The following is a 15,688-nucleotide window of genomic DNA, read 5'->3' on the forward strand; positions in this document are numbered from 1 at the left end:
TATTGTGGTTTATATATATATATATATATATATATATATATATATATATATATATATATATATATATATAAATATCCATGTGTTGTGTGTGCCAAATACATTTGCAAATAATCTTTTCATTTGAATAACCTTTCCCTGTTTAAGATTTTTGTTTGTTTGGTTTTCCGTCAATAGTGTCATGTTGATATAATGAATAAAAAAAGGTTTGAGAAAAAATAACTGGTGATGTGGCCTCACAAGACTTAAGTTAATAAGGTTCAGCAGTTAATCTGGGAGCACTTACCATTTTCCTTCCTCTCAGTATTGCTGAACATCTTCCTAACTGAACAATACTGAATGGTTTGCCTTCTGTGCAAACATTTCTGGAGGCGGCAAAGTTTATCGGAAAATTAGTTTTTACAATTCATGAATCTTTGTAACAATCTTGCAATAAGTTAAAATTTAAGTACTCTTGCTCTGAACAATTTTTACATTGGCATCTCTTGTGAATACTTATGCTGTTTAATAATTGTGCAGGAAATTAAGTGTTCTGTCCTATCATATTCACATATACTGATATCACTTTTGGATTTTACACACCCACAAAAGAATGCTCTCTCTCTCTCTCTCTCTCTCTCTCTCTCTCTCTGTGTGTGTGTGTGTGTGCGATGAACAATAATATTTGATGTTAATGATCAGTATTAGTATTATTACATTTGACTTTGCTAATAAGAAGATTACAATAAACAGTAAGCAGCTGCAGATTTAAAACTGAAGAAAATTAAAAACAAAGAAAATGCTAACCTATATATATATATATATATATATATATATATATATATATATATATATATAATGTAAGTCTTTTCCTTTCTGTAACCTCTAAATTAAATTGGAATGTAAATGTATCTTATGTATTATGCGTGATTAGGAAAAAGTTGATATTAGTCAAAATAAGTCATGAGAACAGATTTATCAGCAATAAGAATAACCATGTCATTACAATCATTGCCACTACCAGTACCTCCATCAGCAATGTAAAACAAAACAACAAAAACCAACAACATCAACACTTTGGAAAAAAGTGATTTCTTAGTTTGCATATATATATATCTTTTATCAAGTATCTGCTTGTGTTGGTACAGTCGTATGATCAGTATAACATATAATGGTCAGTAAAACGCATACTTCCAGGACTTATCATGTAGACAGTACCTTACATTAAGCGTGTCTCACTATCTGTCAGTCCAGTGAATATAGTGTCTGTCTTGACGATCACTATGACGGGACGCACGGTAGTCACGGCTTCTCTGATGCCCCCGGAAAGCAGTGATCCTATCGTCTCTGTCCGGGTGGAGCCTTGTCTGACCAGTGTATCGGTGGTGGTTGTGTGGTAGCGTCTCTCGTCTTGGTAGGCACGGTGGTTGTCATCTCGGAAGCGGCGGTTGTCCCGGTCACGATGACTGTTGCGATGGTTGTCCCAGTCACGGTGGCGGTTGTCCCTGTCACGATGACTGTTGCGGTGGTTGTCCCAGTCACGGTGGCGGTTGTCCCGGTCACGATGACTGTTGCGGTGGTTGTCCCAGTCACGGTGGCGGTTGTCCCAGTCACGGTGGCGGTTGTCCCAGTCACGGACGTTGTATCGGTACCGCCTGCTGTAGTTGTCATGGTAGTGCCTGCGATGATCCCGATGAAGGGTGTTGTGGTCAACACGCCTGGGATGTGTCACCGTGGTGGTCCGGGTAACTCCTGTGGTAGCGGCCCCTCCTCTTGCCCTGCGGCACGTTGTCATGGTGACGCTGGTCGCCTCTGGTCACCTGGTCACTGCGCCCGGCGTCTCTGTCCCTCGTCTGTCCACTGGCCTGACTGACAGGAACGGTTCCATGTTGTCCCCGTCTTTTGGCCTTCTCCCTGAAGAGACCGTGCACATGGCGACCAGTGTTGCCAGCCATGATGCCAGACCCCTTCTGTGATGGGTGGAGGCCGTCCTTCAGGAAGTGTCCCTTCTCCTGTCTCTGCAGTTTGTGGTGGGAGATGGACACTCGCTCCTCAGTCAGGAACTCAGCATACAGCAGGGCGTTCAGAACGGCTTCTTTAGCGTTGAGGTGTTCGTGTGTGTGTGTGTGTGTGTGTGTGTGTGTGTGTGTGTGTGTGTGTGTGTGTACCAGTGTGTGTGTGTACCAGTGTGTGTGTGTGTGTTGTGGGTTCAAGAGTCAAATGTTCTTGAGATACGTTCCCTCTCAAAAATCGATAAACAAAGCAGACATAACTTGATGCTGGGCAGATTTGAACTGACGCGGGGACAGCTGTACCAGCTAGGGGGCCGCTGGGCCGCCGTGCTGCAGGCTGGGGGAGTGGAAGGGAAGGAGAGGGTGGTGAGCACGTTGCCCAACAGTCCAGAGCGCGTGCTGTGTGACGTGGGCATTGTCATGGCAGGCGCCGTGATGGTCAACGCTCAGTGTCAGCTGGCTGATGGTCAGTGTGTGTGTGTGCGTGCGTGCGTGTGTGTGTGCGGGGGGAAGGGAGGGGAAGAGGGATGGGGTGGGGTTTTTGGTGGTTTTGTATGTGTGTGTGTGTGATAGTCAACGCTCAGTGTGACCTAGTTGATGGTCTCTGTGTGTATGTGTGTGTTTGAGAGAGAGAGTGTGTGTGGGTGTGGATGTGTAATGGTCAGTGCTCAGTGTGATCTAGCTGATGGTCAGTGTGTGTGCTTGTGTGATTGATTGTGTGTGTGTGTGTGTGTGTGTGTGTGTGTGTGTGTTGTGTGTGTGTGTGTGTGTGTGTGTGTGTGTGTTTGAGAGAGAGAGTGTGTGTGTGTGGGTGTGGATGTGTAATGGTCAGTGCTCAGTGGGACCTTGCTGATGGTCAGTGTGTGTGATTGTGTGATTGATTGTGTGTGTGTGTGTGTGTGTTTGAGAGAGAGTGTGTGGGTGTGGATGTGTAATGGTCAGTGCTCAGTGTGACCTTGCTGATGACCAGTATGTGTGTGTGATTGTGTGTGTGTGTATGTGTGTGTGTGTGTGTGTGTGTTTGAGAGAGAGAGAGAGAGTGGGTGTGGATGTGTGATGGTCAATGTTCAGTGTGACCTAGCTGATGATCAGTATGGGGCCATCAGTATCTGTGTCCGTGAGAGTGTATGTGTGTGTGTGTGTGATGGTCAACGCTCAGTGCGACCTTGCTGATGGTCAGTTGTTTTGCTTGGTGAGAGGTGATTTATTTCCTTTGTTTCTCTGTTGAAATTTTAATATTTTGGTAGAAAACAATGAGTCATTTCCTAGAAAACTGACAGTAAAAAAACATTGACAGTACAAAATTTGCTTTTTGTTTCAAGCAGAAGTCAATACAAAAAGAAAAACTGGCTCGAAACGACAGACAGTCTTATGTAAAATTGATTAAATGAAGTCCACTGATTATTTACCTCTCTCTCTCTCTCTCTCTCTCTCTCTCTCCCTCTCTCTCTCTCTCTCTCTAGTTTCATTACTACCCTGTCTTGTGCAATTATCCATTACACGATATTCGTTTATTGTCAGAATAACAAAAGTTGTACGGACAACTCTCCACTGATAAACAACACAGCCAAATATTTGAACTTGTTCTTTATTCCGCTGATGGTAGGATAAGGGCAAAGGTTATGGTAACTGATTTTTAAGGGTATCCATACGTTGTAACAGTCATGTCTAAGGGTATCCGTAAGTTATGATATCAGTTTCTCAAGAAAACATCACTGCAATAAGACAAATCAGTATACGCTACGCTACTTTTTGACTCACTTGTGTAAACAAAGTGAGTCTGTTTTAACCCGGTGTTCGGTTGTGTGTGTGTGTGTGTGTGTGTGTGTGTGTGTGTGTCTGTCTGTGTGTCTGTGTGTCTGTATGTCCTTGGTAAACTTTAACATTGACATTTTCTCTGCAAATACTTTGTCAGTTGACACCAAATTAGGCATAAAAATAGGAAAAATTCAGTTCTTTCCAGTCATCTTGTTTAAAACAATATTGCACCTATGGGATGGGCACAAAAAAATAATAAAAGAAGCCAAATTATATACAAACTGCATTTACTGTTATATTTATATTTTTATTATTCTCTAAACTTGGCACTTTGATATGATATTCTGACACAACAACAAGACCAGTCATTTTTATCATTTTTTGTTCAACCAGGAACTTCTTTTGCTAAGCATGGAAGTTATATTTATTTTGCAAACGTTTTGGTGCAGATAGTAAAGGGAAATTAATCTGTAATTAATGCTAGGGGACTTAATTTGCTTTAAACTGATCTTTCTCATCCTAAACATTACTTTTTTTTTCTTTTCTTTTTTTTGCTGCCCCATCATCTGCGCCGTTTCAGTGGTATTACTCCCACGCCGCTCATTTAGATTCCCCCATACACGGCCACACCCGGGTTCGTCCGTCGCAGTTCCAGCGTCGGCAGTCCACAGGGAACCATCGATGTTAGGGCGCCTGAAGGCCACACACCAGAGGAGACCCTGCACTGCTGCTGAGTCACTTCGGTGGTGTTCAGTGGTGCCTGTTCTGTTTTAACGTACTTAGGACACCACCTACTAAGCCCCCTACTAACGACAATAATGGCTTAGTCGCGGAGCCAGACTGAGTGAGCGTCTCTCCCAGAGTGGAGACCGCCACCACGTCCCTCAAACAACAGCCCCCCATGAATCTGCCGACACTGACGACATTGACAGGACTCACCCCAAGCACGGAAGTGGAGGGGTATCGAAACTGAGGTCACCATGAGAGCAGGGCATGAAAGGCCACAGACTTTGAGACTATTTTGTTTTATATTGATGACGATGGAGGAGGAGGATGACGATGATGATGACGATGTTGCTATGGAGGTCCATTTTGGTTTGGGACTGCGTGACAAGGCTGTACTCTACGCTTCCTGTCATAATGATATCCCGGCGTTAACCAGGCCCGAGAGATACAGACACTTGCAGTGTTGGTCAGGTAATTAGAGCAACACACCCAAAGACGCATCCTTGAAGTGGATGACACTCGACTGTGTGGTCCCAGTCTCCCCATTTAAGCCCACAGCACATTCAACTCTGGGCAGGAGCCGGCCACGGGCCGAAAAACCCACCTCCGCTGGGATTCGAACCTGCGTCCTCCCAGCCGTCAGTCCGCGACGCTAACCACTTCGCCACGGCGGCTGGTTAAACATTACATTTTGAAATTATACTCAATTGTCAATACATAAAAAGCTTGTGTGTTTTACTCTCAGTGTACAGTGCTTTCACTATGTTCATTCGCCCAAGTGGTCTTTTTCGGAAAATACTAAAATCAATGCAACGAGTGGACTTTACAGATCTGTTGGCTGAGCCCTGAAGGTCATGGGCATAAATCAATTGCCTACACATATTTATACACATTCAAAGCGCGTGCTCATATTCTTCGCGAACGTGAACGACGCCATTTTGTTTCAAGTTGTTGACCTGCCCGTTCAATCCTATATTCAATGGACAATACACGATAACATGTGATGGAAAGTTGGAGAAGGAGACCGTTAAATATTTATTTAGAGAACGATTTGTGAACGCCTCATCACTTACGGGATTATGCCCCAAACTGCCATAAAAATATCCACAGAATCAGTCGGAATTCACAGTTAAAAATTGTAAACCATGCGAGTTAATACCCTTGAATTGATCACGATGAAACGAAAAAATTTTCAGTCTTGACTTTCTCAAAATGAAGTCCTTTTCACTTCATACGACGTTTAGAAGTACTTGTACTTGGCTCTACATGTTATTAGTTTAACAAAATACTAAATTTTCATATCAACTTTAAAACTATAAAACTAGAATGAACATTAAAGAGAAATTGAATCGACCGTGTCGTACTACATTCCCGGCGGGTGTAACTAAACTTGTACATCTATCTAGATCTAGAGAAAACGGCTAAATGTTGCAGTGTGATTGCCGCGATAGCCACGTCTCCTTTACCGTGGACTTAAAGATTTTTTGAATGCCCAAGATACACCAGAATAATGATTTAAACAGCGTTCTCACTGCGAATACCACAATTGATTTATCGCCCTTTAAAAAAGTATGTTCAAATATTAAATTTTAGAACGTTAGTTAAGGAGCCACGATAGTGTAATGGATAAGACAATTTCTTCTCACCCGAACACGCGGTGTTGGAATCTGATTAGGACTTTTTTTCTTTTTTTTTCTTTTTTTTTTTAAACCCAAAGCTTTATAATAACAAATACAGAACACATTTTAACGATTAGATTTTTTTTTGATTTTTTTTTAAGTGTATCACAAGTGTCTTGAAGGTCTTGACTCTCTTGTTCTAATAGTAGTTACAGTTATATTCAAGGGTATCCATAGGTTATAGTTTCAGTTTGTCAAGAAAGCGCCACTGCATTCAGACAAATCCATATGCGCTACACCACATCTGCTAAGCATACGTCTGGCCAGCACTGATCATAACCGAACGCACTAGTTAAGCTTTGAGTGCATGCATATGATTATTGTACTTATCATACTGGATTTCTTCTACAAAAGTTTGCCAGGGTTCTTTTTAAGTGCGTCAAGTGCGTGCTGAAGGTGGGACTTCGGTTTATCGTCCAGACGCTTAGATTGATTTCCCTGTTAAACTTGGGAGAAAAGTGAGACAGGGATTTGAACCCATTCCCTCACGAACACTGTATTGGCAGATAAGCGTATCAACCATTCTGTCACCTTCCTGCATGAGCTGGTGACGTTTATGACTACCCATAAGTTATACTTGTTTAAGATGGTCCACATAATTATTTTGGCGACTGCACAATGGGGCTGCACTCGATGCTGCCTTTCATAATTTATCCTGCAGTCAGCAACACCCGAGAAATACAACTACCTGAAGCGTTGGTGTGAAAATGTGAGAAAGACTCTCACTGACGCACTTTGATTTTCCAGTCTTCTATTTTGAATGCCTGGCACACTCAGTTGTATAATGGAGGTGGCTAGGACCGAAAAGACGAGGTGATATTGAAGCCTTTGATAGAGACCTGCCGTCACGTTGTGAACACTTAACAAGTGAGCCATGCCTCTTGGTGAAATTTTTCTCATGTGTTTTGGTACATGTGCCCTTTGCCCTCCGAAAGTAACACTGTATGTTTTATGGGTGTAGGATTATGGGATTATTAACGAGGAAGCCAGTAAGTAAACGAAAAAGATGGACAGACAGACAGAGAAGATTTTGTTGTCATAACCTGGCTTTCAGGATCAGACCTGCTGAATGTTCTTCGTCAGTCCAAAGCACGTGTAGTCTGTGTGGACCCAGACCTTGACCTTGGACCATGGCAAGTGCTGAGGCAGCACGTGCAGCACCACCCGGTTACTAACACAGTCACGTCCGTCACTCTGCCAGACCTCCAGAAAGTCTTCTTCATTCGGAGAACTGCTCCTCTCTGTCAGGATCCTGGCCTGTCAGGCCCGGCCAGCACGGGTCGTTCTGACCCAGAGTCAGACAACACTGAAAAGAAGAACTTTGTGGGGGATGGGTTTGCCTCTCCAGAAACTGGGGATTTCATCGCGTGTCTGCGAGTCCTGGACGAGTTTTACGAGGCAGAGGTATCGGTCGACGAGACCGTGGTCGTGTTCACCACGTCAGGCAGCACCGGGTTCTCCAAGCTGGTACCTCACACACATGCCTCTCTCATCAAGTGCTTCCAGTTCCTGAAGCAGGGTAGCTTGGATCAGTATTCCCTGGCGTTCAACAGCGCTCCCCTTGGCTGGTTGGGAGGCTACCCGTTTCTGTACCTGTCTGTTGGCAAAGGTCGTCTGCTCCTGGACATGTGGTACGGGGCTCCCGATGATCTGGCAGCTGCTGTGTGGAACCTGATCGTCAAGGAAGGCTGTGTGAACAGCGTCATTATGCCCTTCCTCCTTCCCAAAATTCTGGCACTTGAAGACAGACAACCCTGGAAGATGAAGGGGATTCTGGTGTCAGGGCAGCCTTTGAAGAAAGAGGTGATACTCCAAGCTCTACAGTTGTCTGAATCTGTTCTAGTCACCTACACTGGCTCAGAACTGTTGATGACAACAGTCACTGTGGTAAGAGATTCCTCCAGTTATCAAGATTTCTTGGCAGGAAAACCACTGCCCAACTGCTCAGTGAAAGTTTGTGACAGCGACGGGAAGGAAGTAACAAGAGGGGCCAAAGGAGAGATCCACGCAAAGACCCCGTGGATGACCCAGGGTTACCTCAGCGCGGAGGACACAGCGGCTTCCTTCACTGCTGACGGCTTCCTGAAGACTGGGGACGTTGGACAGATGCTGGAGGACGGGTCACTGCTGGTTGAAGGACGTCAGCATGACGCCATCCACAGAGGCAGCTACATCTTCTACCCGGCCTGGCTGGAGAGTCGGATCATCAGCTGCTGTCCAGGTATCGTCTTCAACACGGTCTGCCGCAACCTCCCTTTAAACACACACACACACACACACACACACACACACACACACACAACACACGTACGCATGCACGCACACGCGCACACGCGCACGCACACACACACAGACACACACACACACACATACGCGCGCGCGCGCACACACACACGCCTCTTGTGATCTGAAGAAGTGAACTTAGAAACAAAATGTTGTAACTAGAACATTACACCAATACTGACGTATGACACAGGACAATATTTCTAGAGATATGAACACACACACACACACACACACACACACACACACACTGGACATTATTTCTAGAGATATCAACAGGAAAAGTGGTTTCCCTTGAATTCTATCTTCTTATCACCAATTACAAACAGTGTGAACAGCTCACAGCCTGAAGTCTGAATCAGTTATGATAATTGATATGATAATGACTATTTGGTATCGTAAAATGAATCTGATACGATAATACAAACGACTGTTTGTGATGTTGTGATGTTTGTGATACAAAGATAAAGTGTACAGTGTGTATTGCATGTTGTTAAGTGCTGGTCTTGGTATGATCTGTATTTGTATTTCTTTTTATCACAACAGATTTCTCTGTGTGATTTCGGGCTGCTCTCCCCAGGGAGAGCGCGTCGATATACAACAGCGCCACCCATTTTTTTGTATTATTTTCCCTGCGTGTAGTTTTATTTGTTTTTCCTATCGAAGTGGATTTTTCTTCAGAATTTTGCCAGGAACAACCCTTTTGTTGCCGTGGGTTCTTTTACGTGCGCAAAGTGCATGCTGCACACGGGACCTTGGTTTATCGTCTCATCCGAATGACTAGCGCCCAGACCACCACTCAAGGTCTAGTGGAGGGGAAGAAAATATCGGCGGCTGAGCCGTGATTCGAACCAGCGCGCTCAGATTCTCTCGCTTCCTAGGCGGACGCGTTACCTCTAGGCCATCACTCCACATCTGTTTGTAAATGCATGCTTTATTGTGGAGAAGCCGTCTGCCATATGTGTGTGTGGCAGGGTGCTAGCGAGTATCCGTACGTTCGTGCTGTGTGTGTACGTGCCTGAATGCGTGTTGTGGGGATGCGTTTTCTAGAGGGCGTCATTGGTGGGTGGGTGGTGCCCAGTGTTCAGTTGCGCGAGTGTAGTCTGGCACGTGCTTCCGTGTGTGGGGGGGTGCGAGGGCTATTGACAGGGGAGGCGGGGGAGTGGGGAACAAAATGTAAAGCGGTTTGAGCAGTATTTCTGGAGGAACGCTCTATACAAATGTCCATTATTATTATTATTATTATTATTATTATTATTATAGGGCTGAGCGAGGTCTTCGTTGTGGGAGTTCCCAACCCTGGGAAGGGGGAAGAGCTCTGCGCATGCTTCGTCGCCTCTGACCCTTCCATTACTGAGGAGCACGTGCGCAGTGTGGTTGAAGAAGACATCACAGCCAAACTGGACGACCCCCTGTCCCCCCGACCACGGTACTACCTCCGCTTCCAGGCTTTCCCCACAACGTTCACAGGCAAACCAGTGAGGAAGGAGGTGCGTCGTCAGGCCGTGGACAGACTGAACTTGGCCTGATTCGCTGGCACCAGTGTGCACCACACCAGCTGACGCTGGGTCCACTGATTTCTGTTTATTCTAAACAAGACCATCGCTGAGACCAGTGTGTACCACACCAACTGACACTGTTTCCACTACTGAATTTCTCATAATTCTGAACAAGACCATCGCTGACACCAGTGTGTACCACACCAACTGACACTGTTTCCACTACTGAATTTCTCATTATTCTGAACAAGACCATCGCTGACACCAGTGTGTACCACACCAACTGACACTGTTTCCACTACTGAATTTCTCATTATTCTGAACAAGACCATCGCTGACACCAGTGTGTACCACACCAACTGACACTGTTTCCACTACTGAATTTCTCATTATTCTGAACAAGACCATCGCTGACACCAGTGTGTACCACACCAACTAACACTGGGTCCACTAATTTCTCAGTATTCTTAACAAAGCCATCACTGACACCAGTGTGTGCCACATAGACTGACACCGAGTCCACTAATGATCATTATTCTAAACAAAAACATCTTTGGCACCAGTGTGTACAATATGAAACGGTATACCACGCTGACTAACCCCGAGTCCACGATGCCTCTTTATTCAGAAGAGATTACACTCTTTGTTAAACTACATATTCGGAAGTGGATAGACATAGAAGATTTTTTCCCTTTTCAATGTATTTGTTTACAATTTGCACATCAGCATTCATAATTTCATGACACTGTGAAAAGAAACATCACATAATTAGTTAGAAAGGACCAGTGAACGACATTACCAGTAAATCGGCTTGTTGAAACTATTTTCTTTGAGATTTCTTCTGCTTCATTTGTTTCAGTTTCAAGGACCGTGTACACTTCTGCTCTCTCTCTCTCTCTCCCCCCCCCTCTCTCTCTCTCTGTCTCTCTCCACATCGAAGAGAATTTTTGCGTTGTGTCTGATCTGAGTGTTGAATATGGATAGACATTTAGATTATATGACGACAAGATTTAGATTAGGTGTTACAGAATTAGCGGCCCATCGTTACTGATACAAAACACGTAAACGACAGTGATCTGACCTGTCCATTATGTAAAGAATCACAAGAAAATGAGATACACTTTGTTCTTTGCTGTCCAGCTTTAAGGAACATTCGAGAGGAGTTTATTCAGCCTAAATATTATAGAAAACCTACGTTGTTTAAATTGAGCTTATTGATGTCATCTACTTCCCCTGAAGTTGTTCGCAAATTTTCACTATTTTTATACAAAGCTTTCAAATTCAGAGAAATGAGTATTTCATGAAAACGCTGTTTGTTTTCTTTTGTGTGTTTCTTATTGTTTTTTTCTTTTATTGTTCTACACATTGGACTGTGATGCAGGTATATTTTTGTTTGACTGTTTTATTGATGCTCACAGTGACGTGATGTATTGTTTGTAAAATAATGTTCACATTCCCCTTCATAAGGGGCCTAGGCCTATACATGAATAAACCCTCTCTCTCTCTCTCTCTCTCTCTCTCTCTCTCTCTCTCTCTATATATATATATATATATAGAGAGAGAGAGAGAGAGAGAGAGAGAGAGATATCAGATGCTTGACCTTCGCATAAACTCAAAGCGTCGATCAGGCCTTTAGAGCCCATCTCAGGTTTGCGTTAAACATTAGCATAAATGTGCAATATAATCACGAGACGAAATAAGCACATGAGTGAAAACATTAAAATTGAGTGTCGTGAAAGATAAACGGAAGGCATATGAAACAGAAACCAGAACCAAAACGGGCCACGCTCAGCGAACGTGCGAGCATCCACACACAGCCACAAGCCTACAAATGCAAACACACGTGTGTGTGTGTTTATGGATGTGTGTGGATGTGTGTGGATGTGTGCGTCTGTGAGTGCATGTGCATGTGTAATCCCGCTGAGAGATGCGTACCGTTTCATTGTTTGATTTAACCGCACACGCACACACATACACACACAATCTATCTATCTATCTATCTATCTATATATATATGTGTGTGTGTGTGTGTGTGTATAATTATATATCTGTGTGTATGTTATACGCGTATGCGCGCGCGCGCACACACACACACGCACACACGCACACTATCTATCTATATATATATGTGTGTATAATTATATATCTGTGTGTATGTTATGTTATACGCGTATGCGCGCGCGCGCGCACACACACACACACCCACACACACACGCACACACACATTGTGATGGTCTTGTACCTGTTTGTTGTGTACTCTCACTTTTCTTAAGATATCAGATCTTCCCAGATCTTGACCGCTCGTTGTTGCTTACCAGAGTCTGTCGGCTCGCTCATTTCCTTTGACACCTGCATGTCCAGGGCAGTAAATCCAGAAAAAGGTCTTGAATCCGGATGTTGCGCATTGCCTCACGCCACTTTGGGCTCACCATGCCACTTTAAATTGTTTGCTTCATCTCTAAACAGAATGTGTATTTCTAACTCTATTGCAGATTTTTTGTTGTTGAAAAAAAAAGAAAAAAAAAGCGTACATGGAATTTGGGTTGTGTTCATTTCTTATCTGTGTCATTAAAGGAAGCATTATTCAGTCATTACTCTCATCTCTGGTTATCTGAAATGGAGAATAGAGATGGTGAGAGCATGAATTTGTGTGTATGTACTTTTTTAATCTCTCTCTCTCTCTCTCTCTCTCTCTCTCTCTCTCTCTCTCTAACTCTCTCTCTCTCTCTCATGAAAAACTATTTTTTCCTTCACAGCATAGAGAGGTGGAGGGAGGAAGGCGGAGGGATAAGCACAACGGCCTGTTTTCACCCTACCCTCATTAAAGAAAAAATGTCAATTGGAATGTAGTGATTACAAGAAAAAGAAGGGGAAGGGAAGAAGTGAATGTATGCATACCGCATTACAAAAAAAAGCAGGCAGACGAGGGGGGAGGGGACGGGAGGCGGACACCATGCCTCCGCCCGAGGCTTCCCCCCCCTGCCCAGCAGCCCCTGAGGACCGCCGTACAGGATGGGAAGGGGTGAATACAGCGCCTCCACCCAAGGCCAATGGTTTTACCAAGGACGGTATGTCGTCCGTCTGCGTCCCTGTGGACGACGTCTGGATTGCAACGTCCACCATCCTGGGTCTGACGACAGAAGCGTATGACAGTCCTGCCTTAGGCAATGTAGCCTCCACTAACTTTCACTTCACTTCTTCACTTCACTTATCCCGTAGTCTTGTGGACCGTTGGGGCGCCACAGGTGATCTGGCAACCAGCATCCTCCAATCCTCTCAGTTTTCTGACCTCCTGATTGTATCGCTCAACCTCAAGCCCGTCCATTCTGGGATGTTGTCCTCCCATCTCTTCCTCTGTCTGCCTCTCCTTCTCCCTCCTTGCACTGTGCCCTGCAGGAATGTCTTGGCAAGCCCTGATGATCTCATGACATGGCCATACCATTTGAGCTTGCGTCTCTTGACCAAGGTCAACAGGTCTTCGTAGGGCCCAATGACTTGCCTGATTCTGTTTCGAACTTCTTCGTTCGTGATATGATCTTTGTAGGAGATGCCCAGGAGTCTCCGAAAGCATCTCATATCAGTGGACTGTATTCTCTTTTCTATTTCAGCTGTTAAGGTCCATGGTTCACATGCATACAAGAGTATTGATGTCACCAGGGTACGCATCAGTCTGATCTTTGAGCCGAGTGCAATGTTCCGGTCGTTCCAGACGTACCTCAGTTTTGTGAGCGCTGCTGTCACCTGTGCAGTCCTGGAGAGTACTTCGGGTTTGGATCCCTCATCTGTCACAATTGCTCCCAGGTATTTAAAGCTGTGGACAGTTTCTAGCTTCTGGCCATCCACTCTTATGTCAGTGCTGATGCCATTGGTGTTGTTGGTCATCAGTTTGGTCTTCTCTGCACTGATCTGCATGCCATAGGCTCTAGAGGTTTTATCAAGGTGGTCCACTAAGCTAGCTTGCTCCTCTTCCTTTCCTGCTAGGCCATCAATATCGTCGGCGAAACATAAGTTGGTGACTGCTCTGCCTCCGATGTTGACTGTTCCTTTGTGGTCTTCAAGTGCGGACTTCAAAGAACGATATTTTCTTCTCCGTCTTCACCTTCTGGATTTCTTTTTCTTTTTTCCAGGTGGGGCAGTCTTTAGATGAGGACGGGTGGCTGCCTCCACAGTTCACACAACGGGCTGGACTGATGCCTCGCCCTGGTGCGCCGCCTTTGAACAGGTGCCACACGCCTCTAAAGTCCTCCTTTCAGCGGTCCCGCACGTGTCGGAATTTCTGGCACTTGAAACACCGTAGAGGGGACGGCACGTACAGACTTACGTTCACCTGCAGGTATCCGACTCTTATGTCCTTGGGGACATTCGGGCAGCAGAAGGTGAGGAAGAATGTGTTGGTCGGGACTCTGTCCGACCCCTTCCTTACTGTCACCCTGTAAACATCCGTCACTCCCTGAGAGGACAGCTCGCACTTAATCTCTGCCTCAGACACTCCTCTCAACTCAGAGCATCTGATGCCCTTCGAGCAGTTCAGTCCTTTGTGAGGGGAGACCTTCACCGCCCTATCCACAAAAGTGGTCGCCTTAAGCAGAGGCTGTGTCTGCCTTTTCGATGTCGTCTCCACCAGAAACGTTCCGTTCCTCAGCCTCTTGATAGACCAGTGCGCCTGCTAAATATTGGCAGCCCTTCTGGATAGCGAAGGGGCTGAGAGCCGACAAGGGCTTGTCATCATCAGTGCCTTCCACCACAAGCCACGACGGCCAATATCCAGAGGTCTCACTGACCTCCAAATCGGAGTCCGAGTCATCAGTTCTTGGTCTCCTCCTTGGTCAGTTCTGGGGGGGGCGGGGTGATTGGATAGAAGCCATGGTTTTGTTTGGATCGTAAATTCATCCCTCCATTACCCACCCACCATGGGGTCCAACTTAGGGGCCAGGGTCAAGGGAACACCAGCTTGACCCATTCCAGGTTTCGGGAGGGACATACGACCAACAGTCTAGCTCCAACGCGTTCCCCCCCGATCATGCCCAGCTCCCGGGGACAGAAAACTGAGCACTACGGGGGTTATCATCATTAGCCTCTAAACTGCCAGTCTTGACCCAACCCCACTTAGGGGTAGCCGATTGACACACACGGGCCAGTGTGTGCTGCCTGTCTTAGGAGAGGTCCGAGCCAAAGGGATGTGTTGAGAGCAGCGTGCTCTCTCAATCCCCAGGATCTCATTCCCCTCCATCACAGGTCGCGCCGCACGGCAAACACGGCGGGCCTGAAGAAGGCCGCAGAGAAAAAAGAATGTGGAAAAGAAGGCTTGATGGGGAGCTGAGGACAGAAAAGAGGCGGTAAAAAGAAGAAAAAAAAAGAATAGAGAATAGCGAAAGGGACAGTGACCCACTGTCCCTTTCGCTATTCTCTATTCTTTGGGCCTCACTCACGACCTGCTCGGCATGGGAAGCCCTATAAGGGGCATCAGTACAAGAAAAAACAACAACAAAAAAACAACAAACAAAAAAACCAACACCCCCCCCCCAAAAAAAAAAAAAAAAACAAAAAAAAAAAAAAACACTACCACTTATTCAGCCTGAACAGCTACTATGGCTATGTAGGCTGTCAATTAAGACCTGGGACTACAGCAGTAAACCCTCAGAAGCACTGAAGCCCCCGCCGACATAGCTCGCTCGATAACTGGCCACTAAACCTCCAGACCACGACAAGGTAGTGACCCCCCGGGAGGGGAGGTTGAAAGAGCAGTGATGGTCTA

The 15,688-nt window shown here is 45.4% G+C and overlaps 1 protein-coding gene across 6 annotated transcripts in view; it reads left to right on the forward strand.

The window, feature by feature from the left end:
* LOC143298125 (2-succinylbenzoate--CoA ligase-like) overlaps positions 1 to 12,516 on the forward strand; it is a 42,391-nt gene extending 29,875 nt beyond the window's left edge. For 5 of the 6 annotated variants that reach the window (XM_076610838.1, XM_076610837.1, XM_076610835.1 and 2 more), the window contains 3 exons: positions 2,264 to 2,454; positions 7,206 to 8,372; positions 9,698 to 12,516. In XM_076610838.1, the coding sequence (XP_076466953.1) occupies positions 2,264 to 2,454; positions 7,206 to 8,372; positions 9,698 to 9,963 (1,624 nt within the window). In that variant the 3' untranslated portion in view covers positions 9,964 to 12,516. The remainder of the gene's footprint in view (positions 1 to 2,263; positions 2,455 to 7,205; positions 8,373 to 9,697) is intronic. The other variant, XM_076610841.1, reaches the window with a different exon arrangement.
* Positions 12,517 to 15,688: the final 3,172 nt, after the last annotated feature.

Source organism: Babylonia areolata, chromosome 23 (assembly GCF_041734735.1).
Source record: "Babylonia areolata isolate BAREFJ2019XMU chromosome 23, ASM4173473v1, whole genome shotgun sequence".
Taxonomy (NCBI): Eukaryota; Metazoa; Mollusca; class Gastropoda; order Neogastropoda; family Buccinidae; genus Babylonia; species Babylonia areolata.